Source organism: Solanum verrucosum, unplaced genomic scaffold (assembly GCF_900185275.1).
Source record: "Solanum verrucosum unplaced genomic scaffold, falcon-dt-bn FXZP01000261.1, whole genome shotgun sequence".
Classification (NCBI taxonomy): Eukaryota; Viridiplantae; Streptophyta; class Magnoliopsida; order Solanales; family Solanaceae; genus Solanum; species Solanum verrucosum.
The window spans coordinates 16,161,018-16,173,737 of NW_026019969.1; the positions used below are offsets into that span (position 1 = coordinate 16,161,018).

The 12,720-nt window shown below is 33.2% G+C and overlaps 1 protein-coding gene across 1 annotated transcript; it reads left to right on the top strand.

Annotated features, from left to right (window-relative positions):
- The first annotated feature begins 7,681 nt into the window (after positions 1-7,681).
- LOC125815134 (protein NLP2-like) lies at positions 7,682-12,402 on the top strand. Its single transcript, XM_049494531.1, has 4 exons — positions 7,682-8,398; positions 8,948-8,999; positions 9,077-10,090; positions 11,534-12,402. Exons 1-4 carry the CDS (start codon positions 7,682-7,684, stop codon positions 12,400-12,402), a joined length of 2,652 nt encoding a protein of 883 aa, XP_049350488.1.
- Positions 12,403-12,720: the final 318 nt, after the last annotated feature.

Sequence of the window (12,720 nt, forward strand, 5' to 3'; positions counted from 1 at the left end):
ATGACTTTGCATTGTCTTGGAAGCACTATTTTTATTACTCTTACAAACATTATTTTTATGAAGTGCATTCTATAATGCTTCCAATTTATTTTATGTTCACTAAACTAATATTGATGTATTTTTTATTTGGTAGGATTGTGTTGGTGCGATTGATGGAACATATATAGAAGGGGAGGTTCCTAAAGCGGTGCAACAAGCATATCGTAATCGCAAAGGAAGAACATCACAAAATGTCTTATGTGCTTGTGATTTTGATATGCGATTTACCTTTGTTGCTGCTAGTTGGGAAGGTACTGCACATGATAGTAAAGTACTTGAGAATGCACTTGTTGAACCAACGTCACAATTTCCATTTTCGCCACATGGTAACTTTAAATTACATCCTTAGAATAAATATTATTTATTTACACAAAGCTGTCTCATTTACGTCACATATGCTTTTAGTAATTATATTCTTTATAAAATGTTTTTTGGTAGATAAATATTATGTTGTTGATGCTGGTTTCCGAAACACAAAATGATTTTTAGCTCCATACAAAGGACTACACTATCATTTGCAAGATTACTGAGGAAGTGAAAGAGAGCCTCAAAATGCCAAAGAACTATTTAATTATAGGCATTAATCTCTGCGCAATGTGATTGAACGGACTTTTGGAGCTTGGAAAGATAGATTTAGAATACCGAAACAAGGCATGAACCATTATGATATTGATACACAAGTGAAAATTGTCATAGCTTGTGCAGTGTTACATAATTATTTGCGAGAATACCAAAGTAGTGATGAAATATTTATGGTCTATGAACATGAAGATATAGTTGCGGAGGATATTGACCAACAAATGACTCAAAGTAACAATATTGGTTCGTCTTCTCGGTCACATGATCGAGAAATGCAAGTTCAACGTGAGGAAATTGTCCGTACTATGTGGGAGGATTATATTAAAGACTAGTACACTATAATTTATGTTCAATTTTTTTATTAAATTAAAGTTAGATGAAACAATTACTTAAGTGGAGAACAAATAACTTTGTAATAATTTATTATGCGATTTTATAATTTTTTGTTTATTTGATAAGATTGAATAAACAATTGGGGCTATTTTAATAGTTTTACAACTTATGAGATTTTTATGTTTATGAGAAAATATACAACACAAAAATTTCATATCGCATGTCCAAACAAACCTTCAATTTCATCTCATGATTCCATATCATGATACCATATCGCATGGCCAAACAGGTCCTTAGTAAAAATAAAAAAGTTTGGAGCTCAAAAATATTACTTAGAATCCATCCTTTTACATGTATATTTAGATTACGCAAAGACAACAAATGTAATATATCAATCAATAGAAAATTCGAGCCCCAAAATATTAGGGTTTTACCCTGATTTTCTTACCTTATTTGAAGTTTATTTTTTCCTAAAAGAAAAGACAAAATACTAACATAAATGTTTTTATTTTTTTTTGAAAGAAAAATATAATTTTCTTCCATATTTGGTTTATTCTTTCTTTAGAGGAATAATTTGGAGATCTATAAATTGAAGATTAATATTCTCATAACATACAATGTAGTCATTTAAGAGTCTTGTTTATGGAGAGATTTTCTCTTAAAAATATTTATAATTTTTTAACATTAGTTTTCAATATGTAGGTCGCTTGACCAAACCATCGTCTGATTTGTCAACCGTATGATTTGCAACTGTAAGCTTCCGCATGACGCCCTAATCACTTTCGAACCCAACACAAAATACTATGTATAAATTTAATACTCCTCGTGGAAATACTGCTACCAATGCTTGTTAATATTCCTCTGGCAGAATCTCCTACAAATATATATATCTAGGCTCTAGCTTATGTATCCTTTTAATATGTGTTTGATAGAAATTTGGAATTTCTTTTAGTTTTATTTAGGAGAATACATATATAGTTTATGGGTTTAACCCCTGATCTTGAGGTCAAATTATGTGACATACCTTTCCAACAAGGCCAATCTTTCTAATTCACTACAAGAAAAATTAAGGAATTATCGATGAATAAAATTTCATAGTTAAATAATAAAAATGTCATGCTAATCGTTTAACTGGAATATATGAAAATTCAATTAGCTAAGAGCTATTTGGCAGTGAATTAGCTAAGAATTATGGATAAATTCCGTAGGTAATTTCTAGTATAAAGTGTCTAAGATGCACCATTTATACAATGTGACACAACAAACATATGTTTACACATAAAATCGATATGGTTATGTATGAAAAATTCATGAGAAACCATATTTTGTCTCCCGGCCTCCTCCATATATAATTCGTCGATACAAAAATTGAGTATTTTATTGTTGGTATGCTATGGAAAGCAACAATTTCTGTTAGATGTAAAAGCAGCTTTAACAAGGATTTTGGAAGGTCGGGTGAATTTTCATTTTTAGAAATTCACCATTATTGAGAAAACTTGAAAACGTATGTTGGTCTTGTTGTTTGTTGAACTCATGAATTTGTTGTTGAGTTCTGCTTGGCTACTTGTTTAGATAATAAATGTTGTTGGAAATTTTCTCACCAAAAACCATGATAGTGGCAGCCATGCTAGGAAAGATACAAGCGGCCAGTGGGATGGATTATAATGATAATTTCAATAGTAGTATATAAGTTTATTTTTACAAAAATGGTGATGACACGTATCACAATCCTATTATAGGGTGACATGCACATGTTTTAAAGTATTGGTCAAGCATAAACAAGTGAATCATTTATTAGCAAAAATAATGTATGCATTAGATATTAGTAATATCTTGTTTGATGCATTTTTTCATGCTATGTATAGCTAACACATTCTATTGTATATTGGGGAGTGTATTATTAAAACCATAAATAATTTCTAGGTATTAGTAATACAAAGAGATTTAATGCATGCATTAACATGGTTACAAACTCAATTACCCTTCAAAACTCTTTTTACATCTTTTTTCACCATAATTATAGAGGATATTTTTGTAAATAATTTTTTTGTCACAATGCATTCTATTTTTAATACTGTTTGCAACAAATTTTAAATATATGGAAAATAAATAAACCACACGAATAAAATCTAAAGAAACATAATTTTATTGATAAATATGCGGGTACAATTTTGCTCCTCCCTTGATTCTACTCTCCTAAGATTTATCCATGATTCTAGGGCCGTTAGTGGTGTATTTCTCAAACTAGGATGATTTAAATTTGAGCTCTATATGAATATTCCATGACTTTTGTGGAATATTTGAGATCTTTATTGTTAAAAATACCCAAGAGTTTATGGGATATTTTGAGATGCCTTTTAAGAGAATTTAGACCCTTTATATAGGCATAAATTAGGGTTCTGAACACACCTTCTGGAGTCCCAATTCAAATTGAACACGTCTTGTAGAGTCCGCAAAATTTCAAACCAAACACTGCATGTAGAATAATCTATGTATATTTAATGTAAAAATAACTAACACAAACATTACTAATGTAAACATTATTAATACACTCTATTTAACATTATCAGTACTCTACCAAACGAACCCTAAAAGATACCTTTAAAAGGTTGAATGCGTGTGTAAGAGATTGCCTCTCATCACAAGAATTTGAGCTAAAAGGGTAAATTATGCATTTTAACTATAATTTTCTCGACATTCAAAAGGATAAATATGTCATTTTATTATTTTATAACCTAGCTATTATTCCTTATCTTGATAATCAATCAAACCCTAATGTGTTGGTATTGAAAAAGAAAGAAAGAAAAAAGTGAACGAGGAAGAGGATTTTAAATATGAGAAAATATATTACAATTATTCTTGTTTCGATTTTTGTTTTTTAATAATAATAATAATAATAATATATTTTAAGCATCTTTAATAATTATTTTTTGACAAATAAATTAAATATTACCGCACCAATGCAAGAAAAAGTCAACGACCCTCAAGAAAGGGTTCTTGTCTCTCCTGGCTTGAAAGTTGAAACAAATTAAAATAGTATTAGATTAAAATTTTCATTTAGAAGATATTATTCTCACAGTAAATTTTATGATTTTTGCTTAATTTATTAATATGAAGCTCACTTTCTTATTATCGTCATAATTTATAATTATTACTCCTTTCGTCCCATTTTATGTGGCAACATTTGATCGGGCATGGAGTTTAAGAAATAAATGAAGACTTTGAAATATTTACTAAATTACCCTTTAAAAAGTAAATTCACTTTTCTCTCTCCTCATAAATGTATTGGAATATTATTTTAAGATTAAGTGGGACCATCAAGGATAAAAGAAGAATTGTACCTTTAAATACTTATCATATAAGGAAATGTGACATTCTTTTTGGGACTGACCAAAAAGGAAATGGTGCCACATAAAATGGGACGGAGGGAGTACTAACTTTTTGCGTGTATTATTTCAATCAATCCCAATAATATAGAGTAGTAATTCAAGGGCGGCTCTACGCTTTGTAAAATAATTTGGGGACCTCAAATTTTTATCAAGAATAAATTATATGTGTTAAATTTTTATAGAAAAAAATGATTATTTATGATAAAAAGTATAATATTTTTAAAAATATATTATTTCACCCACTTTAACATATTTTGTATTTTGTTAAAAATAAGAATTAATAGTGAAAAATGTTGAACAAAGTGAATTATAAATTATTTTTATTTGTTTTTTAATTTTAGTTTCAAGCATTACAACAAGCATATTAAAATGGGGGTATATCTAGTCATCAACTTCTTGAGATTCTATGTTTCTACTCTTAACTTTATTCAATATTTGTCAACTTATTACTTATAGAATTATGTTAACAATTCATATAATAATTGCCTCATTGAAATGATGTTTTTCAATGTTGAGCTGATAAAATTTTACCTAATATTAATAACTGAAAAAACAATATTAAATACTAATAATTCTCATCTAAATAGTGTAAGAAAAATAAAAATTAAATAAATATATATACAAACTTTATTTATATTTTAGATCTCAAATTGAAATTTAATTTTAGACATCCAATTACGTTGAGCCGTATATTTGAGGTTCATAATGATTGGTTAGGTCGCAAAGACCAAATATGAATAAATTGAGATGAGATGAGCGAAATAGTAGTAATAGTTGTTGCTTCCTCATTAGCGGCAGGTTGTGGGGCCCTCTTTGTATAACGTCAGCACCCATTTATACTTTATACTCCCATTCCATTATTATTAAATATTAATTAATGACAACCTAAAAAAGATCAACCACATATATTATTATTATTATGTTAAAAAAAGAGCACTAGCTGCGATGACGAAAGCATTCCGAATCCACAAACGAGACTACCACCCAAACATCTCTCTAATTTTATTGTTTGTAGGAGATTATAAAATTAATATTTAATTTAAAATATTAAAAAGAAAAAAAGAAATAAACAAGTTAAGATTAAAATAGAGAGGAAAAGTTTGAAATAAGAAAAGAATAGTGGGGACCATTGGAAGCAGGAAAATTGTAAGGGCAATTCCAAATAAAGTTGGTGCGATGCGGCGAACTGGGCGGGTGCCCTTTTACTGATTAGAGAGTCATGTGGGAAATATGACTCTTTTTCCAATTAAAATTATATGAGTAGTATCGTATCGTCAGCATTCTGGATTCAGATTTTAAGGTTGACCCATCTTACTTTTTTCATATCGAGGATGATAATAGTTGTATGTTGAAGGACGATAAATATTTTGATTAGTAGAGCAGCTTGATGTTGTGGTTGAATGAGAAAAAAAAAAAAACAGAGAGTATATATGTTGAAATTAGGTAGCTGTGGGGGTGAGTTTGATTGGTATAGTGGAAATTGGAGGTTTAAAAGAGGCAATTGACGGGATGCCGCATATATATACGTGAGAGATCGATGTGATACTTTTTCTGTTTTCAAAACCTGAGCTTCTTCTTCATTTAATATGAATGAATATCAGAAATTACCTACAAGTTTAAGAGGAGTAAGGTCTGATTGTTTCCTATATATACCCTTGATGTACATTCCCCGTTATATATATATATATATATATATATATATATATATATATATATATATAGCTGGCTTTAATATAAGACGTGATCGAGATGCACCACCAAACTCAATCTTCCATATATATCACCAAATCAAACCCCAATACTTACATTTCATTTAAACATTTTAACTAAAGCCATGTTCCAATTGAATACTTCAACTCTTAATAAGCTGTTCTATTTACATACCTTCGCTTCTAATTTCATAACATCTGTTTTTATTCATTTATTATGTAATTAAATTAATCACATAAAATATGTCAACTCAATCTTGATTTTCATCAGAATCCGTTTGGTCAATAGAATGATATTCTGAAGAATCTTTTTCCAGAAAATGAAGACTCGTTCCCATTCTTTCCTATTTAATTTATACATTTTTCACTGCTATTTTTTTTGTCCTTTTACGGCGAATAGTTTCATTCAATAAACATAAACACATGCTTATAAATCCGTCATTTTTATCGAGAAATGTTTCTCACATCACCGTTTTACCAAACACACATATTGCTTATATATTATCAAAAGTTTAATTTATATTTCGTTGGTGTAAACAATATTAGACCATCCAATGAATATTTATAATTAGGATGTCTTAAAATGTGAAATTAAAAATAAATACTTAGTGGACATTTGGGCATAGATTCCAATTTATTTATTTTTACTTAATTTGAAATTTATGAATTTAAAGTTCAAGTAGTTAAAAATGAAATTATGCTTAGTTATACGAGTATTTGAAATAATGTTCACATTTAAATCATACTTAAGTACAACTTTAATAGTGAAAAAGTAAGTTAAAATACATGTTATAAATTGTATTTGAAAATTTCATAAACAAACACTAATTATCAAAGATTTTTATGGGTGAGGTATATATATATATATATATATGTTAAAAAAATAGTGATAATTTGGGGAGAGAAAAATAAAAATAAAAATAAAAATAAAAATAAAAATAGGAGATGACGTTTAATAGTTTAGGTAAAGGAGGGAAGAATAGAAAATAGATACTAGTAATTGTTGTTTGAGAATCTTTAAATAGAATCAAGAGGGCAGGTAAGCAGAGCATTAGAATATGGATGGTGGGGACCAATCCATAGAGCAGCAAGTGTGCATCTTATTCTATTCTCTCTTCTAATAAAAGTTGGCTTCCGTCAGCAACAAATTTGTACTTTTTTTTATATATACAGGGCTGCTCAACCCCACCCTTTTATTCATGGCTTTCTCCATTCCAACTCTTTCCTTTTCTTTTCATTCTTTCTTTCTTTCTTTCTTGTTGAGGATATGATGACTTTGTTTTTTTTTGTAGACATTAGAGTTTTGGATTTGGACCGTTCCTCAATTTAATTTAATTCTTTTGGGATGGAAAATTATTAATGTATGTGTGGCTAGTTTTTGTGGTCTGCAATGCATTTGTGATTGCAGTTGCGAAACAAAAACTTTAACTGATGATGTTTGTGGAACCTGGGCTGATTGGGTTTTGGAAGACCAAGGAATGGAAGTTCCTCTTCTTGTTTTTCATATTTAGGCTGCTTTTGTGTTCGTGAGTGATATATCATTTCTTTTATATATATATATATATATATTCCACAGCTCTCAGCTTCTTCTTTATGGTGGGATGGGAGATTGATTGATTTATCATCATTAATATGGAAGATGCTGCCTTTACGCTCCATGACAACAACAATACTACTAGTGATTTTACTGAATTCCTCTCCGACGGATTCTGGCTAGAGACAACAACAACTACTGCTACTGATCAAGCTGGATCCAATTATTTCTCTCCTCACCCCCTTTTATTAGATACTACCACTACTGATCAAATGGATCAACCTACAACCCAATTGCCTCCTCCTAGGAGGTTATGGATTGGACCAAACACTCTCACTAACCCAAATCCTACTATACCAGTAAACACCAGATTGGTCCAGGCCATTGAATACCTCAAGAATTCCCCAACCCATAAAGATGTCCTCATTCAGATATGGGTCCCTGTCAACAGAGGAGGTAAACATGTACTTATTACTAATAATCAACCATACTTTCTCAACCCAAACTCCCACAGTCTATTAGAGTACAGAAATGTCTCTGAAAATTACGAATTTGCTGCTGAGAAAGATTCAAAGGAGTTGGTTGGCTTGCCTGGACGTGTCTTCTTGAAGAAGCTGCCCGAATGGACTCCTGATGTTCGTTTTTTCAAACGGGAGGAGTATCCACGAGTTAGTTATGCTCATCAGCATAATGTTAGGGGCTCCATTGCTGTTCCTGTTTTTGAAAGTGGCAGTGGAACTTGCTTGGGTGTTGTTGAGATTGTAACAACTATTCAAAAAACTCCGGAGCTTGATGATGTCTGCAAAGCTCTTGAGGTATTTCTTAATTGTATCCACTCGCGTCTTAAACTTAATTTCCTTTCTCTCAATACTTAGATTAGCATTATAAATTCATGGGTTAGTCGGTACGTGAGTTTTTTTTTTGGGGGAGGGGGATACTTCAACATGCTAAATGTTCAATTTCCTGAATGTCTGCAATCATCTTCCAACTGTTTCTCATTTCTCCCTTGAACAAATTAAATGGTCATATGGTTCTAGTTCCCACAAATTTTACCTGGACTTTGAGGATTATTTTCTTGAACTATCATTGAGGTTTCATCTGACACTTGTGCTTGTAAAGGAACTTATCATTAAATACTTCTTCACTACTTTGTCCCGTAATCGTCCATTCTACTGATTAAGAGGAGAAAATTAATCTTCTTTTTGAGTTCCAAATGGAATTGGTGATTTTACTCGTCTTTGGTTGAACTATTATTCCTTAAGTTACCAACAAAAAAGACTCTAGCATCTCCTACTAATTTTGGGCACCTGTGATTCTCTGCTATGAGAATGAAGTGATCTAAAGAAGCTTTTTGGTCCTTGTAGGCTGTTAATCTAAGAAGTTCTGGTATCTCATCAAATCCTTCCAAAATCAAGGTAGATCAATAAATTAATCTTTCACTTTCTCATTAGGAGCTCCATATTCAGCTTCTGATATTGTAGTTATGATTCTATATCAGGATTGCAATGAGTCTTACCTAGCTGCATTGGCCGAGATTCAATATATTTTGACATGTGTGTGTGATACACACAAGTTGCCATTGGCTCAGACTTGGGCCCCATGCATACAACAAGGTAAAGGTGGGTGCCTGCAATCTGATGAGAACTTTGCTTCCTGTGTTTCGACAGTCGACTCAGCTTGCTATGTGCGCGATCAACATGTGGTGCCTTTTCATTTAGCATGTTCTGAGCATCACTTGCTTAAAGGTGAAGGAGTTGCAGGTGGAGCATTCAATACAAACCAGCCATGTTTTGCTATGGATATTACGGCCTTTAGTAAGGCAGATTATCCATTGTCACACCACGCCAGGATGTTTGGATTATGTTCTGCTGTAGCAATACGCCTTCGAAGTATATGTACAGGGTCGGCTGACTTTGTCTTGGAGTTTTTCTTGCCACTTGATTGCAAGAATACTGAAGATCAAAAAATAATGCTAAGTTCACTGTCTTCTGTGATACAACAAAGTTGCCGAAGCTTACGTGTTGTCACGGATCAAGAATTACAGGAGGAAAAAGAACTCATGCAACGTGAAAAGGTCAGCCTTTCCATTGGTGGATACCATGAAGAAGAATCAAGAAAACCAGTCTCTTCATCTTACAGGGATCAAGACGCTTCTTCCTGGCTTTTGGAAATGTTGGATGCCCAAAGAAAGGGTAAAGGAGCTGCTGCTGTTTCAGAAAATCACAATGATGAGCAAGAAGAAAACTTTAAGGTCACAGCAACCCCTTGGTATTACACTCAGAGGGAATCCATTCATGCATCTACATTCTCAGAGCCAAACCAAAATTTTGAACCCAAAGGAGGGTCTGGGGGTTCCTTTGATTTTTCTTCTGGTACAAGATCTCATTCCTCAGGTGCCAAGAGAGCAGGTGAAAGAAGACGGTCAAAAACCGAGAAGAGTATCAGTTTACAGGTACTCAGGCAGTACTTTGCTGGAAGCCTCAAAGATGCTGCCAAAAGTATTGGAGGTAGGATATGTTGCCTAAAACTAGGGGTGGCAAAATGGGTAAATAATATGGATATCCTCTCATATTACCCATTTTAAATGAGTTGGGTATCCAACTCATTTAAAAATGGGTAAAAACTGAGTAATACCCACATTACCCATTTAAAAGTGAGTAGTTAAATGGATAAAATGGGTAAAAGCAAACAAAAAAAAAGTGATAAAGGTATGAAATTAAAAATTAAAATTTTTAATGGGGTGTGGAGGGGGGGGAGGGTCTGGTACAGGGGTGTGGGGGGAGGGGAGGTGGTATGGGGTGGCGTGGTAATTTTTTCAAAAAAAAATTTAAAATTTTAATGAAAAAATTTAAAATTTTGTTAATTTTATTTTGGGATGGGGTGTTGAGGGGGGGGAGTGGTAGGGGGTAGGGGGCTGGTAGGGGGTGGGGTGGTAATTTTTTTAAAAAAAAATTAATGAAAAATTTTAAAATTTTGTTAATTTTTTTTGGGATGAAGTGGGGGGGGGGGGTGGTAGGGGCTGGTAGGGGTGGGGTGGAATTTTTTTTTTTTTTTTACATTTTTTTGGGATAGGGGGGCTGGTAGGGGGTGGAGTGAAGTAATAAAAAAAATTAATTTTATTTTAATTTTTAAAGCTTTTAACAAGATTTCTATTATAATATGGGTAAATATGGTTATTCATATTATCCATTGGGTAACTCGTTTTTACTCATTTAAAATGTGAGTCGAGTCAAGTAACTTACCCATTTTTATTTAACTCGTTTTTTGATCGACTCATATTTGGCTTGACTCGCTCGTTTGCCACTCCTACCTAAAACTATATAAGTCCATTCATTTTGTCTACAATGACTACTGTGAATTTGGAACTTTAGAAATATGCAATATCAGCCTTTCATGGCATGATGGACCGTTGGGTAACTATTAAAATGATGCATTGGAAATGCATGGACATTTTCAGTTCTCAGGAAAACTCCTGGAACTGCTCTTTTAGCTAAAATGACTCCATGCTCTAGAGTTTCAACTATTCTTTTAGACCAATTTTTGTATGATCATTCTTGATTAATCTCTTCTATTTTCTAGTTTGGAATCTTTCGGACATGCTCATACGATCCTTCCAGTTTTTCATCTTTTGCAGAGTTATTATCTTGAAATTTTAGATTATTTCTATATTTGTCTTTCTTACATTGTGGTGCACTGGTGGGAGAGGTCTCGGGTTCGAGCCCTGGGTATGGAGAAAATTGCCACCCCCGAATGGGCCCTGCAGTGCGCTGTCCAGATTTAGTCGGAGCTCCAATGTGGGCTCCGGACACCGGGTGGGAAACCAAAAAAATTTGAAGTCTCTTCTTTGTTTATACAGTCCTCTACTTTACCTTGAGGTCTCAAATTTGGTGTCTCGAGCACTATCATCTGATCTCATCATTGATTACTTATCAATTTCTTGAAACTTGCAGTTTGCCCTACAACTTTGAAAAGAATATGCAGGCAACATGGAATTACCAGGTGGCCTTCTCGTAAGATCAAGAAAGTTGGCCACTCGTTACAGAAACTTCAACTTGTGATCGATTCAGTCCATGGTGCTGAAGGTGCAATTAAACTCAGTTCTTTCTACACCAACTTCCCTGAACTTAGCTCTCCAAATAATCCCAGGACCAGCAACTTCTCTGCTTCTAAAAACAATGATCATCTGCAGCAAGTAAATACTCAACCTGATGGCAGCCCTGTGACCACCACATCCAAGTCAACTTCTTCGTCTGGCAGTCATAACTCTAGCTCAAGTTTATTCTGTTCCACTGGTTCAAAGAATTTATTTCCTTGTACAAATGTCTTTTCCACAACGGAGGAAAATCCTGGAGGAATGCTAAAGAGAGCACATACAGAAACAGAATTGCATGATATGGGTCAAGAAGAAACCAAGCTTCTGGTCAGATCACAGAGTCAAAAGATCCAAAGCAATCACAATTCTGTGGAACCTCTGTGTCCTTTGCCAACGAGTAGCAATCAGGTTTTACGGGATTCAGGTACATTTAAAGTAAAAGCCATTTTTGGGAAGGATAAAATCCGTTTCAGCCTGCAATCACACTGGGGTTTTGGAGATGTTAAGCACGAGGTGATGAGGCGTTTCAATGTAGAAGATGTTGGTAAAATCGACCTAAAGTATTTGGATGATGATGACGAATGGGTGCTTCTGACATGTGATGCTGATCTTGAGGAATGTGTTGATATACATAAATTCTCTAAAAGGAGAACAATTAAAGTTTCCCTCCACCATACTTACCGTACCAATCTTGGAAGTTCATTTGGTAGCAGCGGTCCAGCCTAAGTGTTTCCAGATTTGGGGTATATGGAGTATTATTGGCAGTTGCATGCATGTAAGTAGAAAGAAGGGCTTATTTCACTTTCTTTCTTAGTGTTAATAGTTGATGCGGGAAGATGGCAGATCCATGGTCAATCCGCCACCCTAGCTACATGCAGTTATTTGACATTCTTGCTGATTGCACACTGCATACCCATTGTATCGTCTTTTTTTTTTTTTTTTTTAAAATCAATCAATGGGAATGTAATATAGAACATACAATTAAGAACCAGGTGAGATGGACGTTCAGTCATGCTGATTGGGGCACTTTGGCATGGTTCGAGG